This window comes from Electrona antarctica (genome assembly GCF_951216825.1).
Source record: "Electrona antarctica genome assembly, chromosome: 8".
Classification (NCBI taxonomy): domain Eukaryota; kingdom Metazoa; phylum Chordata; class Actinopteri; order Myctophiformes; family Myctophidae; genus Electrona; species Electrona antarctica.
Genome location: NC_136789.1, coordinates 9,386,802 through 9,405,312, shown reverse-complemented (window position 1 = coordinate 9,405,312; position 18,511 = coordinate 9,386,802). Strand labels below are relative to the sequence as shown.

Here is an 18,511-nt window from a genome sequence, read left to right as displayed (position 1 = left end):
GCAAAAGTACATTGCTGCATATGGACACCAAAGAACTATTACATAGCTAAGCTAATATAAAGTATACTATTCAATCTAACACCATGTACATTGTAAGTAACTACTTACTCATGTCAATATGCGGATTACACCAAATACATAGACTAACCTCTTTAAGCATTTTAATATCGTAACCCTCCTTTGAGTAAAAGAGTTATCCACTTTCATTTCTGAACACCAGCCAACAGCATAGCACTGAAATTAGCATGCAGATTAACACCTGCCGCCGGGGACTGACAGACGCCAATCATGGAGAGAGAGAGGCGTTCTGAATTCAATCCACTTCTCCCAGACTATTTGATTATGAGCTGTCACTGTGTTCTGAGCTCAAGGTATTGCTGACAATCACGGGACATGTTCCTAAGTGCCATTCAGATATTACAAAATTAAGCTAGTATAATGGGCTGCAATGTGTCGACCAAGCAGCTTCACACTTTCAACAGTCTAGACAAAACTAGGATAATTCTATCCAAGAGCAGAGTTTTCATATTCCACGTTGGCACACTACCCTACCCGCTGCACCCAGCATCGGGTTGGTGAGCTTATTAAACACCCCCAAATTCAAACTTCCTTGATCAAACAAACTTCATCACATTCCAAACCTAAGCTCCTATTTCAAGTGTTTTAATACTCCAGTGATTATTGAAGAATTAAACATGCTAAGAGATGGGGGTGCTTGAAACTGGAGGGAACGTCTTCATTATTAACACAATACCAACAGAGCTACAGGGGTCCAAGCACACTAACTTTGTGCACTGACTTGAGACCAATAGGATCCGCAAACTCTCCGGTCATGGCTCCGCTCAGTTCTGTCTTTTCAACCCAGCAATTACACTTCACGCTTTGCCGGCTGCAATAAATGTCACAGCGATTGCACACTGTGATTTCCAATTGAAAGTGTAATGCAGCCAGGGATAGGTTTTGTCAAACTTCCACTTTCAGTCGTCCTTTGTGTTCGCCAGTTCCTGTTATATAGGCCTGGATCGATGAGTGGTCAATCTTTACCTAAGAGGATGTATATTATCTATTCAATTATTTGGGCTGTCCGACCTTTAATCACTTGAAGTTGTGTGGCGACTCCTCCTCTTGCTTTTTGAGCACACTACCCTGCCTGAGCCAGACAGGCTGAACAATGGTACAATATAAAGACATTTTCATTTCAAATATCATTCAGCCTACAATGAGAAACATGTATGTATATCAAACTCACAGAGGGTGTAGACGATATGTACATGATGCAGCAAAAATGATTCGTCTTTATCTGCCGACTATGTATGGCTAAAGCCTGAGTTACTCACATCGTGTCACACAGCGGAAAAGGCTCACAATACACTGTGATAAGGTGTTTAGTCTAAACCTTCTCAAAGTGCTTTGTAATAAAGCTTTCTCTCCTTCAGCTTTATCCTGGAGATCAGCAATGTGCCTCATGCATCTGTACAAATGGTCATTTAAGAACAATAGAGAACAGCTTACCTCACATTTTAGTGAACAAGGGACTCTATGCCTTTCAAGCAATGCTTTAGAAACCATTTGCTATGTGCATATACTATACTGTCCTCTGTTCAATAATCATTACTCAAACATGAGCACTTTGCGGCACTTTTTTTTTGCAATCCTTTCAAAAATGTGGCTTAGACTATTTCTTCATCCACTGTTTCATTACAAAAATGTCTTCCAGTAGCATTAAATAACAGGACTAAGATAATGCATTCTAATAGGCTCATAAATAGTCTTTTGAAAGCTGACACTGGATGAGAGAGCAAGCAAGATAATGAATATGCATACTGCAATACATTTGGGGTGGGAAGGAAATTTCATTAGCTACTGTTAAACAGCTGAGCTCCAGACATTTTCCTGTCAGCAAAGATAAGTATTTCCATGGTGCAAACAAGGACACAATATCTTAGCCTTTATCAAATATTAATATTTCTAAGTGCAGGCGCAGAACCTTAATGCTTGGTGCTCTGCTTGGGGACGCGTGAGTGATTGCATGCGACAGTAAGGAAAGGTCAGCTTTGTTTGTGATCACTGTAGGTCACCATGTACACTGTAATATGTGTCCCCCCATTATCATGGCATTCCTAGGCTGGAATGAAATTGCCTTGAATATGATGCATTGAAAATGTTCGAAATCCATGTTGTGAGATGTGTGTGAGGTTAAGAGGTACAACAACTTAATGATCCTGCCATATCACATCTCCTTTTTACTCTTAATGGCAAACCACCTTGGGCTGTGTGGAATATTAACCAATATGATTATGCTATTAATAGGAATTTAATGATCATCATAATTTATTTATTGCATTTATTTATTTTACTAAAAGAGATATATTACTGTAACGGTGAATTGGCCCACAGAGGCCATAAAATAGTTTATTGGTTGGTGACAGTGGGGAGCCTATTAGTTAGAGATTAATTTCAACCTAGGGAGTCTGCCTAATCCCAGTCATGCAGAAGGCAGAATGTTGTCCAAAGCTTTTCAAAGCACAATAAAGTGGAAGCAGTATGAGAGCTTAGATTGGGCTGCCATAATAGATTTGTGTGTGCACAAGGGTGATTTGAAATGATACATTATTTATGGTAAAACATTTTGATCAGCGGTGGACGGTAGGGGAAAAGCGTTAAGGGTTATGAAGTTAGTCAAGGAATGAAAAAGATGAGACAAACACCATATAAATATTAATCTCGTACAAAAGGTAAGGCTGTACGAATGTGCAATGTACCCTATTTTCATTCAATTTCTGTGATCGCACTTGCAATAGCTTATTTTTTTTCCATGGAGATGTTAAGGTCATGTGAACTTACTTACGGTAACATGTTAATACAAATCTCTATAATACCCAGTACTGTGCATTGACACACAAACACAATCACACATTATGCTTTGTATGAAAGTAGGAAGCTTTTAATATCCAGTCTAAATTGGATTCTATAATGTGTAATACTCATTCCAGTTTTAGGAACCGGCCTAGCTATCAAGCTCAAGTCCCAAACTTTATAGTAAGTCCATTTAAAAGCCCCAACCACCCATGCGTTGCACCATAACTGCTACAGACTTTGGGTTTCACTATTAGGACTTGATGGGTGCCACTGGCTGCGAGCTATGCAAAGAAACAGCCAGGTAGTGAATACTGCAGGGAGTTGGAGCCAAGGCAGACTAATGCACAATGTATTCCAGGCAGCACATGCGGATACTATAGTGCTGGCTGTGCTTGTGGGGAAAATTACAGCAGACCTGCCTCTCCACAGGCCTGACTGATTATTCTCAAAGACAAGCCTGGGCGCACCATAATCCCCCTCGTTTCCAAGGGGGTCCTGATCGTACAGTTGTCCATGCAGGAACTTTGATAGCACAAAGCTTCAAAGATGCCAGCGATAGGAATTGTTTTGGGTTAGTGGGGAAACGAGGCATGAATTAACCACCGGGGACAGACCGTCTCCCTGTTGACATCCACACACAGATAGCTGTCGAGACATTTTATCAACTGCAGCTCCAACACTCTGGATGTTGGAATTCCTAGTAACAGTAAATTACCTACAGCTAGCGGAATTACATGTTATATTACAAGATTATTTGTATTTAGCGTGTGTTGGGGCCATTTGGCCTGGGATCTGTCAAATAACCATGCAAAACCGATATGCATGGTTTGGCTCTTCGGTAAGAGAGTGGGGTTCTGCTGCCGTTTCATATCAGCTTCAGCATGTCATTAGGCTTTATTCCACTGGCAGCCTCAAAATTGTCCAAACCAAAGAAATTGTACGATGGGAGAAAAGCAGCATGAGTCAAATTTCTCTTTGCCTGGAGAGAGTACTGAATTTGTCATGTGGCATTCTACATACAATGTATTATGAGAATATGGGATTTGACAGAAAAATCAACAACCAAAATTCATAGCCAGTTGTCTATGCAAATTTTGGCTATGTGCTATTGCTATTGAAAATAGTGGTTCCCAAACTTTTCAGGTCAAGACCCAAAAGAGAGATTAGACGTTTGACTTTTCACACAAACTAGTAATAGCAGATCTACAAGTGCACAATGCATCCCGTCACTTTGTGCTGTGTTGCGAGCTTGTAGATACATACATGACCATGTCAGGAACGTCAGTGACAGGGTATATTGGGATGTAGAGGGGATCTAGAGCTCTATGCTATTTTGTAATTAAGGGAAATGCAAAACCTGCATTTATTATTTTACATAGATTTTCTTACCGTAGCCAAAATTAAATGCCTGTGGTATTTATACTGACTGAACTATGATAAGGTGGGTTAATTAGCGATGATAGCTGAATGGATATACTGTGCAGTTCTTGCTAAAGAATCCCAGTCCCAGTGTCTCCTTTCTTCAGAGTTAAGTATTAAATATTATAATTATTATAAGCCTGAAGTTCAACTTGCCTGATGTGATACAGTATCTATAGTGGTGGGCGTTTTGATCTCTGATCCATAATGTATTACAACGGTCCACAATGCAGTTTGTTGCCCTGTAATTCAGAGAGATGTGATTATTTCTATAGAGAGAAATGAAGCAAATAAACCACTTACAGTACACAGCACAGTTGTCTGTGGAAGCAATGTACGTGATCCTGAGCGGCACTGTACTGAAACACCCGTATATAATAGTATATTATTCCAATCCTCTTACTCTCAAGATGAAATCACATAAAATAGCCACAAAATGTCAGTAATGTATTAACACTATCATTGCTAACCACTGACACATTCTTTTAAGAATGTCTCTATCAAATATGTATGGCTCACAAAAAACACATTTCTAACCGTTAGGACTAACATTTCATACTTTATTATAGCTCAAATAACAGTGGGCAATAATCACGAAACATTAATTCAAGATAACGATCGACCTACAGTAGGATTTCAAGGTTTATTATGCTTTAGGTGGAAATGGTTTTAAACAAAGCCTGATTGTTTCAACTGCTCATTAATTTTGGGAGAGCACAGAACACACTGTACATCTTCTTGCCATGGTCAATTACCCGTTGGCACGAGCTCAGAATCATATAGGACACTGTACTGTTACTGTAGCTGTGTCAGCCGTGTCCAAGTACACCACTAGTCATGTGTCCTTGAGACCACCACAGGACTGTTTGCATGTTGGATTGTGCAAATCGACTAAAGTGCAAATCTTGACATCAGCGTTGTTTTCTTGTCATACTGTCACACTGCGATTTTGCCCTGATCTGCTTTAAACGACAGCCAGTTGATCCGCGTGCTCGAGGGCGGTGTTGCTGTCACTGCTGTGGTCGTTCTGTGACAGCGGCCGTACAGCATGATTGTGGCAACAACAAGCCTATGAGTCTTTTTGGACATTTCAATGGCTGGCACTCACCCTGTAAATCTTAGGGAATAATCTTTCAGCATGTCAAAATTGTGTTTTGTTAGGAATTCTGTCATCTGGCAATTTCAAATGTATCAATACTGGTATATAGATAGAGATGCAATAGTGAGCATGTGAGGTGAGAGATGTTTGTGTATGTTTCTTTGTTTGATTTTCCAGACAGTCGGTGTTAAGTCATAACAGATAATATATGTCTGCAGAATTGCCATGTTCATTTGTGCATTCATATATATTGGAAATGAAACAAGACTAAAGAGTAATCTGCCTATTAAGCTATGAGATCTGTCTTGTGGTCAATGTTGTCATTTTTGGCCACCAGCCACCCGATGGCACAAGAAAGATCCTGGCGTCACTCAAAATGTGTGATTCATTCATCCTCCAGGACTGAGGCATGAATGTGGTCAGTGAGTTCCAGGACTGAGGCATGAATGTGGTCAGTGAGTTCCATGCCACTCAGCCCATTAGGCTTTGAGAGATCTAAGGGTCACACTACTAGAGGAAAGGCCATGTTGGGGTCATCAAAAATCAGTAGCATTCCTCATCGCTGTCGGGTGAACAACATGTCCAAGTGTACTTTGTCCACAAGAGTTAACTTTTCAGGAAATGGGAAAACATTGCCAGTGTTCCAGTGGATCCAATGTAGTTATTATTTAGTAATTTCCATTTGTTTGATATTTATAAACCCCACAGTCACATATAACCACTTTCACTTTACAAATCCCACTCATGTGAAGTGAGGGGCGCTATTATCATCATACAAGACATACATCATCATTCATCAGCCAATCAAATCATCACATTCCGTGCTCATACACACAAAGCTGTGCATAGCTTAAAATGTTTAAAAAAAACAGGTCTACAAGCTCGCTCACTCACAACGTATACATGGTGTATAGTATCTGTATACGTATATACGTATCAAAATAAAGGTAGTGGGTCGCACACACCAAGACTGCAGTTCAAATAGTTTATTTCATATTTGAACAAATACGGACAAACGTTTCGGCTATCCAGCCTTCATCAGTGTGTATATACGTATACACCACGTTGGCACAAAGAAGTAGGGCATTCATTTACGACGAAAAAACAAGTTGAAATATGGAGACAAAGGTTTCTGCCTGACAGCAGCTTCATCCTTAACACATTTCATCTTTAACAGATTCTACAAATGTCTTCTAAATCCTGAAAAACGTATTTTGCTATATCAGTAGTGCTCAAACCTTTTCATGTCAAGGACCCCCAAAATGATATGTATTCGGCCGCCGAGCCCCGTCTCAAAATATTTTATATTCAAACGTTTGCAATTTTTTTTCAAAAATAGCACATCTACAAGTTCGAGCTCTACGAGCTTGTTATTTTTGTATAGCCAACATATAAAATAATTGCTTTTTAGCTCAAATCTAAAATGACGCTTTCACAGTTTCAATGGGTTAATGTGTGAAAGTGCAAAGCACATTTCATGTTGTCTGGTACCAAAGTAGTGGATGGATGGGATGGGTGGACTGACCGACTTCGGAATCCTTAGAGACCCGCTGCCATCAGGGCAAAATCAAATAAAATTAAAACTACAATAAGCTCTGCATGGGTCTCAGAAAAGTCTGAAAATCAATTTCCAAATGAATGCCTGGGGGGGAGCCATGTTTAATAATTGGGGTAAGAATTCAATATGCATGTTGTCTGTCTGATGATTAACTGTGGTTATTCTGATATCCGATTAAAATAACCAGTTCATTTAAAAAAATAAAAAATGTAAAGAAAATGTCCAACTCTCCATAGCCTATTAACATAATCCCTTCCATTACCATAGGCGGTAACGTGAGGCCTGTGCCAACAGAATGAACGACATAAGCAGAGAAGAAGTGATAGTCCTCCAATTGTGGTGACAGGGTCGCGGATATATGTTCTATTAATATGGTTAATGTGACCTCGAATTAATATTTTATTAAGCTCCCAACATCGTACTTTATCCCATTCTGAGCACTAAAACCACTATGACCGCATGTGCACACGTGTGCACCGAGGATTGGGATGTGGCCTGTTTCTACAATGGGAGTCCTATGGGGTCCAGCGTCAAAACCAAAAATAAGGTACAAATATTTTCAAAGCTAGATTAATGCTCTTTTATCAAATCTTATGTTCTCGTGTTTGGCTAAAATGGCTTTAATATCTTTACATGAGATATCTCGAGGTTGGCATGGAACAAGGTAATGTCTCATTATCATTGAAATCAATGTCATTTGTCAATCGTTTTTTGGAAATGCATAGGAACAAATATGAAATATGATAATAAACAAGATAGAATAAGATGGATTGACCAAACTACAGTAAATCACCGGATATTTCAGGCAGCCTCACTTCCATAAAGCAACCATGTCTGATCCCTGACTGTTAATCTTCATCTCTTGTGTAAATAACATGAGGCAAACATCAACACAGTCATCTTTGTTCACATGCTCTAGTAGTCTATTCAAAGTACAAGAGCCCCGGATTTATGCAACGTATGACCTCTCCCAAAATTGCATATCCAGAATCCAGATACCTCACTCACATTCATGTCACAATGTTCAAATTTTCGTTTAGGCTGTGAGCTTGTAGATCCGCTATTTCTACTATTGTTATTCATCATATTTATGGCTTAAGTGGTTAAAGGGCTGCATTGTTGATGTTGCTGACATGCTCCATTTGCCTTTGCTCTTTTTGGCTTTGCTATAAAATGCGTGCACACAAACCTCTTTCCACACAAACATGTCTGTCACACTGCAGTGCGCATCCATGTTTGCAATTATTTACTTTGAAATGGGCACACACTTGCCACTTTTGTCATTAATGTGACAAAATATTAGGAGGAGTGAAATGACACCACTGGATTGATTTACCATCTGGTGTCGCATTTCACAAGGCTGAGTTTCATCAGAATTTCACCTTTGTGTTCTTTCTAGGAAATCATTGATTAACAAGAGAATATAAAAAAAATGGTTTTATAAACAAGGCACTTTTCATTTTTCCTGAATATTAGTCATCTCGCAAGTGGTTTGTAATCATCAGTCCGATGTGAAAAGAATTAGGGGGCCAGTTATGAACGTCTGTGCAATGCCACAAATCAAATCAGTGAGTGACTGTATTAGTTTGAAAAGTGAAAAAAAAGAAATGAAATGGCAATTAACAATTCAGTTGATTGTAATTACAACATTATGTTCTTGAGTGGCAATCACACTGGAAAGCAAGGGTAGACGTTTTAGTCTATATTTCACCAATAATGAGAGCAAGGTCTTCCGACTTTAAGACTTTAAGTACAAACCTGGCACAAAGTCTTGCTTCACTTAACAGACGCTTAACTCAGTGATATATGGAGGAGCTGACCTGCTACATGAGACATAAGGATGTTGTATGGGATTTAAAATAGCACTCATAAGATCCTCACAAGCTACAATCGTTGAGAGTTCATTCTGTGTGGGAGGCAATATGATGTATGTGGAGACATAGTAGCACTGTTCACAGGTCAGTGAATAGCAAAGGCTGAGATGGGGGCTGAACGGAGACTGGAGCAGGCAGATCGGCTGTGTAAGTGGCAGTAGTTGTGGGTGGGGGTGGGGTTGACTCCAAATTCACTATGTGAAAATTCAATTACTTAGGTCATTAACTACAGTAACTAGATGCAATCAAACCATGCATTAATGGGGTGGTTGGAAATTTCCAGCCTGTGTTCAAGGTGGAGGGCTGGTCGATTTACTTGTAAATATGGAAAGTGTAAAGCTTTAATTTCTCAGGTTTGCTAATTGACACTGATGTTCAATGTTCCAATGCTGTCGCATAATAAGACAAGGAGACGATGATGTGGTGCCACTGCCACATCTTGGTAACTTCATAATTACACCTAACAAACTAAAGCTTTGCAGGGACCAATGTGTACAACTCACATCATCAACCTGGGCCTCTCCACAGTTCACTTTCATCATATAGGAATTATTTGAGGACACAAAAAGCACTTTTTTAAGAATATAATTTCAAATTGCTACGTCCATTCATGCATATAGATTAGAACGTCCACAGACAATATCTTAAAAAAATGGAACACTTTGATATTGATATTGCTGTGACCACTCGGCTGATTGATGACACTGTAGCATCAGTATAAAAAATTAAACAGTCTGCAAAAAAGTACTACGGTAATCTATCAATTTGTCCAAACAGAGTAGGAATTAGAGGACCCTACCATGCCCTGTCAATTTTGCAGTGCCTGCTGACAAATCAATAAGCAGGCCGTTTGTTGCTGCAGCCGCCATACAATGAAATATTCTTACAGTACGTGGATTAACTGCTCCTTCCCCATTTTCAGTCTGGAAGGTATTAAAAAAATCCTGACAGCCCGAGTGGAGGCAGACAAATGCAACACACTTCAAAGAGCCAGGGCACTGCCTTCGAAAAGCAGCCACATTCAAACACTGCCTTCATTTCTAGTGAAGTGGAAGACATTAGCCTCAACATTGTTAATCCCAGAACCAGGAAACATCATTGTATATTTATGTTTCCCCTGAGCATCTCATCTTGGGGCATGGTGGACTAGGGTTTAGCCAATATGAAAAGTATTGAGTGCTATACTGGTTATGATACCTGGACCCTGGTATGGGAGAACATTGTCCTTGTCTGCTGTGCTTTGGTCTCACTAACAGAATTATTCTTTTTTTTGTCACTATGTGGTCTCAGCATCAGTGGTTTTGACAGCAGGGGAGGGCAACACGTTTGTTTACAGTCGACTCACCCTTTGCAAAACATCAGACGGGGGCATGAGAAATAGGGGCTGGCGCTCGGGTGGCACAGTGGTAAAGTGCATGCCCAGTGCCCACTCCCGCGGAGGTTGTGGGTTCGAATCAACCGTGGTGCATCCGGCTTTGTCCAGCTTCTATACAAACATTGGCAATCCTAAGGGCTGGGGCGACACCTGTCAGCAGGCAGTGTTGGGCTGGGGCGACCGACACCTGTCAGCAGGGAGGAGTAGGACGAAGGATCTACGTCCTCCCGGTGGGGGCTCCCCCACTGGCAGGTGAGTGAGTAGTAGCATACAACAGCAGTGACAACACACAAATTTGTGTGGGGAGAAAATCATTGGCATAACGACTAAATTGGGAAGAAAAAGGAGCTGCATGGTGTTAGCATCTAGCATCGGCCAAGGCAACAAGACAGGGACAATGGGCAGGAACTGAACACAATGGGCAGATGTGGTCCAGTTCTACGAGAGCCAGTGTAGCAGCCTGCAGGGTTTCATGCACTGGGATGTAATACATGCTAGAGTGTTATGCAAATGCCAGATGGGAGAATACTGATCAGTCAAGCCTACAAGGCATGATTCGTTGATGCATACCTATATTGTATTCAAAAGGACACGTTCATTTCTCCACTGACGGTGCAATAAAGTACAAGATGTATTGTTCACTCAGGCGTATGCACAAATGATGTGTTCATTTCTTATTCATTAATTGTTGAACTTGTGTGATTTGTATCAATACTGGCAAAATATACCCACTTGTGTAACGAACATAAAATGTGCCCCGACCACTTTGTGATTCAATAACAAGGGCAAGATTAAGCTCCAAATGAGAAAAAAGGGGGAATCTAAAAAGGTAGGCCTACCCATTTTGTATGAGATTTATAAAAAGGGACACCAGATCAGGCACCATTATTAGGGCTGAACTCATTTTGAATAGAATATAATGATGCATCCAAACCACATATGATTCAAGTTTTCAATAGATCATGTCTCAAATAATCAATTTCCTTTTCATAATCATAAGCATTCATAAACACTACAGTAGAGTATACCTACAGGGAAGTGAAACAATACTGCATAATTGCATTTACTGTAACCGTTATTAATCAAGTGTTTCAATATGCTTTGCATGCACTGCCTAAAAAATGCATAGCCTGTCCAATAATGTAACCTTGCATCTTCAACTACAACCTACTGTACCAATGGTTTTGGGAAAAGACGACAACAACAGCCCACAGCATGGGCATACATTTCATTCCAACAACAGCAGTAGCTTAATCCATTCTGGGCGGGAACCCCTGTTGGTGTTTTAAGCATTATTTTATGCTTTAGCTATTGAAAAATAGCAGATCTACAAGCTCATAGCGCGCTACGAGCTTGTAGGTCTGCTATTTTTCTTAAATCGTGAAAATGTGGCGCAAATCTTATCTTCAAGTCCATTTGATATATATATATGTATATTTGATATACTTGAATATATATTCTTTCAGAGCGAAGGTTTTTAACTCAAATCTTTGCTTCTGGGGGGGGGGGTCCCTGGAACAACATGTTTTCAAATTGGGGTCGGCTGCCAAATACACATAATTCTGGGGGTCCTTAACATGTCCTTGACATGAAATATTGAGAGCACCACTGAAACATAGGTATTTCAGAAACTGTCATGATTTAGATTTTTTTTTTTTAATTTTCGACGTCAGGTCAAAATGGGTTAAATCCAGTAAATGGTACAAAGGGGAGCTGATGGCTTAAAGCTAGCAGCAGCAAGATGAGGTCAGTGCACCCACTGTGTTTTAGTTCAAACTCGCTCCAGATGGTTAAGCTGATGAGTCTTTTGGGTGGCTGGAGTCTTGCAGTAAACTCATAACTTTGCTATCAGCTGTATAAAATAATAGGGGTTTCAATTTAGCCTTTTTGAGATAACTTAATAATTCTCTAAAGAATGATGGGTTATGATAATGTTACATGACTTCACTATTGCACTGAAAAGGCACCTGTACTGCTAGTGTGTCCTTTTGATCTGAAGGACATCGATGACTTCGCGTGGTACAATATACGCAGCATTATTTAAAACAGAATAATGGCACATTCTGATGTTTGACTAAATTAATATTTCATTCAAAGTTTGAAAAAGGTGACAACTAACTGACCTCACCTAATCTAGTTTAAAAGGTACAATATGTCATTGTCAAATATTCTACCTTTGTTACAAGCGTAACATATAAACTGGAAATAAAACAAAACTTTGTTTTGAAACATTAATTCCATGGACTCCTCACTTGTGCACCTTGAAACTCAGGTATCCTACTTTATCCCCTTTGCTGCCAACTCTCTTCATCTCTTTTTGTTTCTTTTCACGTCATGTGTTTTTGAAGAAGAGTGGGTTTTGAAGTGATTGTTTTTACCAGCGGCTTGAACAGCGCTGGTCTATGACATGCTAGTCTGACGAGAATTCTGATTGGCTGCCTCGTCTCTATGCAACCAAACACTTTTAATATGCCATCGTCTAAATGGTCGCTTGAACAGCGCCACCGACATGATGTCTCAGAATTATTTAGGCTAACTCATTTCAGCACAACATTAATTTCAGCATAACAATGCAGCGCAGCAAAACAGTGACACCCGCTGATTTAATGGGTAACAGTAACACATTTGAGTCTCAGTCGAGACACTGTAACCCCGGACCCCCACGCAGACTACCGCGGGCGTGGACCCCCACGCCGACCTCCGCGGGGACCTCCGTTGGACCAGCCGATTTTGACACATATGAGAGATGTTCTTTAATACCATATTTCCTCAAATACATTCCTTCCTTCAATAAAAAGCCGCCCCCTATTAATTACCGGTGGTGGCGTTGAATTAAGCAATTACAAACACGTTAGTTATTGCTAAAGCTGCTATTACAGTCTGCCGTTTTCAACCTGAAGACTTCAAGACACAGTGGACAACCCAGATAGAGCTTTAGCAACCAAAAGTTCTTCTGACTTGTTGAGGGGACAGTGAGTAAAGTACTACTATCTGTACCAAGTCTGTCTCTCTCTCTGTCTGTCTCTCATTGTGCATGTACCCCTTTGAGGTTATAATTGGCTTGAGTTAAATTGATCACTGTTGTACTGTTCATATAAGCTGCATTGATATTATCAGAGGACATAGCCTACCATATATTTTATTTGTATTATTTGCAGCTGAACTTGTCATTTGCCTAACTGTAGGCCTACATACAGATATTTGAAAGTTAAATGGATGTGTTGATTTACATTTCATAGCACAATTCTGGAGATAAGGCAGCCGCTGGTAATTAACTGATAATTGATCAGTTCTTGTCAACATTTCTTACAGATCCAGGTTATTTTATGCTAGTATTGCAGTAGAAATGTTACATTATGGTTGCTTTTAGTTCAACAGATGAACATAATCACCCTCTAGTGGATAGAAATTACATATTGCTCTTTTTATCTTGAATGTAAGAACGAGACATGGATGCATAAAGCCTGCTGTATTGAGCACTATAACTTGAAGATATTGCTACTACTATATATGGTAGTCTAATAGGTTCCCCACCATTCTAAGCCTTTTGTACAGTAAGGCCACTTTCAAAATGGCAGATTGCCTGCGTGCGTGCCCCCCCCCCCCCCCCCCCCCCCCCCCCCCCCCCCACACACACACACACACACACACACACACACACACACACACACTTGCCACCTCTGGGGATTCAGGGGTCTTATTTGACATCCCATCAGTTGGCAGCTCACTAACAAGTGGGCTATAAGCCTTTTTCCTGTCTTTGATTACACTAAGTGCACTGAGGCCAGATGCGACCCAGCCCCGTCATCTGTTAGCTTGCCTACAGGACCGCTGCTGGAGTCTGACAAGAGACAGGGGGTGATGCAGTGAGGCTGAGGCCCGCTCCCTCCGAAAATAAAGCCATTGTTCTTCATTACTGTTGAGGGCTCCACAGAGGGAGAACAACAAATGTACAGGTCCACTTTCACACTGGTTTTCAATCACTGAGGCCGCTACTGTCTTGAACAAGAGCCAGGAGGCAATTCATACATGCAAATTTAAACCTGTAGAAAATATATATTAGCATTACTTTATCCATGGAGCATTCCTCATCGTGGGCTTCTGCTTAGGTGTCTTTCATTTGCATATTGGTTGAAACAATATTTTACAATTTTATTTAGGCTACACAAATCTATTTCAAAGTAAATGGTCCTGGTTCATTCTGAGCTCAGTGAGGGGAGTGAACAATGAACATTGAAGCAAATTACTTTCAGTTAACTTTTACACACCTGCTATGGACCAACAACCTGCATAGGAGCAGCAAAAGACAATGTGAACTTGGAATTACACATCTAACAACACACCCAATGCCTTGACTGATGTACCGCAATCGACAAGGATGGGTCCCAACTAGGCTAACAGTTGAACCGTAGAGCGCAGGAAAGAGAGATTTCATGGAATTCATGAATGAAAGGAACTGGAAGAAGAAACAAATCCACTTTGCACACAGAATGGCACACTGTTATGCACAGCTCTCCAAGCTGTTTGCTCCCTCAGAGAAATCAACCAATCCCGAGGCTCCCAGCCTGGGTACATCACCGACTATGCACTACGCACCACTCACTTCACTGATGTTTTCCCTCCCATCGACTCCCCATTCCCCTCTGCAGTTAAGATTAATATCACATGCATATTCTCCACTCCAGTTATATGAAATACTTTCAAGTATCGGGGAGTGTTTCAGCATAACTTTAGTGTGCAAGCTGACTTCCATTGCATAAAAACATTCAATTTCTTGCCATATGTATGTTCCTCTCACCATTCTTACTGTGAGAATTGTAAACAAGGGGATGCTAGTATAAAGAAACACAACACTTTCAATCTCCAGTATAAATTGTGACGACTACAATGCCTAGACAGGTTAGACAACACAGATGAAAACAGATTCCTAGGTATTAGAGATCTTAATCCATTACTCCAAGCAAGCATCCCCATTCAGCATCTTCAGGGAGGGGGGGGGGGGGGGGGGGGGCTCTGTATTTTAGTTCAGTGCCAACTGAGGTTAAGCCGTCTGTGGGGTTTTATTAAAGGTATTATTAATCATACATCCCCATTCCTGGATTCCTATTCCAGACAAAATGCTAAAGCTAAAAGTAACCCACAATCTTCAATGTTCATGATACATCATGTATCATTAACATTGTGTATCTGTTGATTCCATTCATCTACTATGCAGTATGCACCTTATTGATATGTAAATCCAAAATGTCACTTTGTTATGATAAGACCTTTATACCCATGTCTTAATACCCTAATTTCCATGTTCTATTATGTCTATGTGATACCATCTGAATACTTGGCATTTCAACCGTCTAGGCTACTTTAGTGTGACAACTGTGACATGCTTTCTGCTATTTTCCTGAGCCAAGTTCAGCCAGCCCAGTAATTCCCTACCAGATCATAAAGAAATCCCCAATCCTTCAATATGGTCAAGAAAATCCATACTGCATCACTAGTACCGAGTTAGATGGCTTTCAATGCTTTACCTAATTTCAACGCGTAAATGTTATCCTTCAGCTACACTGGATCCATTCTAACCCTTTTTTGAAACATTTGAGATGACAATGTAATTCAGTGGACTTTGAATGCTTTGAGAAAATCGATTGAATTTGGAGCACTTCTGAGATTTGATGACAGCAGTGGTGGTAGCCTATGGTGTGAGCCTGCACCAAAATATAACCTACTAATAGTTGGCAAAATGAACCAATACAGCCCGTCTTATAAAGCTTGATTACACTGCAATATTCACCATCACTGCCGCAACTTCATTTATATTAAACAAAAAAAGAGGAAATTCTGCAATGCTTAGCATAATGTAGGCCTACAGTGTGTGTGCTGGACTCTGGAGGTAAATAATTGATATGCTTTGTGCAAGTGTGCCCAGAAGCTTTGTCTGAAATCTGCGTTGCGGGCTGTCCAACATTGACCACCATGCACTGAAAAAAACAGTAAGTTTGAAAGAGACTCGCACTGTCAGTTAAACTCGCATAGAGGAGGAGGAAAACTAATTCAGGCAATTCTGTATATGTGGGCATTTGATGGGGTACACATTTGGTACATTACCTGGATTGCACAGATAATACTCATCGTGTGACAAACGAGTCTCTCGAGGAGTCTGTGAATCATTGGTGCACGCCGCGGGGACAGCAGATTGAAATAATACTTATTAGGTAGGCTACAACAACATCACGTTCATTGTGTGACAGACTGACAGTTGTCGCAACAAAACGCATTTTCCATCATCAGCCTATAGACATCTGCTTGCGAGAAGCAATGGACGGACTGGACACAACAGCAGCTCCGACTCTGAGCATTCTACTTTAACCTATTCTCATCTAATCGATGCGCAAAACGACCTCGGCGTAGCATCTCCAGTGCATCGCTTAACAAACACAGCGGACTTTCTACCATAAAAAAGTGCATTTAACGACACTTTACCAGTTCGCGTGGTCTATGTAATAAATGAACGTGCTCAACGCAGCCCGCCAAGTCACACACACACACACACACACACCTTTATTCCAACTGAACAGCGTGGCCCCTATCCCTATAATAAAGCCTAATTTATGATGTGTAGTACGGCGGTGCATCGCTTGCCGAATGGAGCCGACCTACGAGCCAACAACGCGTCGCATAAAGGCAGAAGGACGCTATGCATTCATTCATTTCATTGTGCATTAAAACAACATAGGCTGCTGTAACACACCGTCCAAAACCATGCACAAAAGTAAACGCGCGGCGGGGCAAATGTGTGAAATGAACACAATTTCGAGCATTCCACGTCTATTTCTTCCCTGTCTGTAACCGAATCAAGGCCACGTTGTTTATAGAGACGTATAAGTATACATATAATTCATGTTTATTAGAGTTGTGGTGCGACGGCTACATAGAGAGAGAGCTGAGACAGAGCGATCTCTACTCTCTCCTACGACGCAGCATTGAGCGACATAAACATCTCTAAATGGATGGATGGATGTTACGCTCCAACAATCAGATCAGCACAAAGTCATCTCAGTCTTTCTTCGGTGGGGAAAATCGTATTAGTCCAACTTTAGGGACAGTTTACACTGTCTGAAGTATTTCCGAGCAATCTAGCATCCATGCAGTAGCCTATACGAACACACTCTCCAGGCATGACCACCAGAAAGCTTGCCCTCCTCTCAGAGACGCTAAAGAAAACATGATGCTCCCGCTCGCGTACCAACGGGATAAAGCCCGGAGAAAGTGTTTACACTGTAAAATAACACTCAGGAGAACTCGTACCTTTGTGAAGAGCCGCTGGAATCATGAATAAAACGAGGATAGTTGCGAAAGAGCCGTCGCCAGTGATCGCCATGTTGGACACCTGCTTCAGTATGGCAGAGAGAGAGAGAGGCTACTTCACCTATAGAGTACAACGGGGCTGCGTTTAATGAGATGCATGAAAGGGAGGGTACTATCCAGACAGATTTGTTGCAAAATACTGAGGGAGGCTGAGGACAAACATGAGGATGCTGATCATATTTTATACGCGGCTTTATTTTACACACACACACACACACGCACACACACACGCACACGCACACACACACGCACACGCACATTCCTTTTTTTTTTTTTTTTCGATGAGACTACATTTAACTCTTCATCACTGAAAAATAGATAAGAAATCAATTTGTGGCAATACATTATGACTCCATCAATTCAGAAACAAAGGAAAAAAACTGTTACTTTTAGTGCAGTCAATATTCTGTTAATGTAATTTATTGTTACTCATTTGCAGTCAACTGGTTGCCTAGCATGGTCTGCATTCATTCATTTATTGAATCTTACTCCCATGCAGAAAACCGATGCAGATGGGCTGCAGATGTGCTGCAGCCTGCAGCCAGGTAGGCTACATTAGTATTGTGGAGAGATGGACTTGGAGTGGATATATGTTCCTTAATTGATTCAAAGTGTGTATATCTTTAAAACTGGAATTTCATTTTATGAATTAATTATTACATGTTAATCATGTGTAATTGTGTTTATTTTGTGTCATTGTTGACCGTTGCATTTTGTTGTCTTAATGTTCATTTAAAAAAAATTATAGGCCTATATATTCTCTATTTACCAACCTTTACTGCATGCATTTCTGAACATTTCTGGTGGCTATAAGCAGTGGTGGGAAAAGTACTCACATTTTTTACTTCAACTTGTTTTTATTTTCATTGTACTTGTTGTTTATAAAGCTCTCAATGGTCTCGCACCTACCTACATGACTGCCTGCCTAGATATGTCCCAAACCGCCCGCTCAGGTCATCCACAGC

The 18,511-nt window shown here is 40.7% G+C and overlaps 1 protein-coding gene across 2 annotated transcripts in view; it reads right to left on the bottom strand.

The window, feature by feature from the left end:
• Positions 1 to 17,619, bottom strand: part of LOC306927407 (cell adhesion molecule 1-like) — a 350,804-nt gene extending 333,185 nt beyond the window's left edge. Inside the window, exon 1 of one of the 2 annotated variants that reach the window (XM_079507131.1) lies at positions 17,487 to 17,619. In XM_079507131.1, coding sequence (XP_079363257.1) covers positions 17,487 to 17,559 — 73 coding nt within the window. In that variant the 5' untranslated portion in view covers positions 17,560 to 17,619. The remainder of the gene's footprint in view (positions 1 to 17,486) is intronic. The other variant, XM_079507132.1, reaches the window with a different exon arrangement.
• Between the last annotated feature and the right edge of the window lie 892 nt (positions 17,620 to 18,511).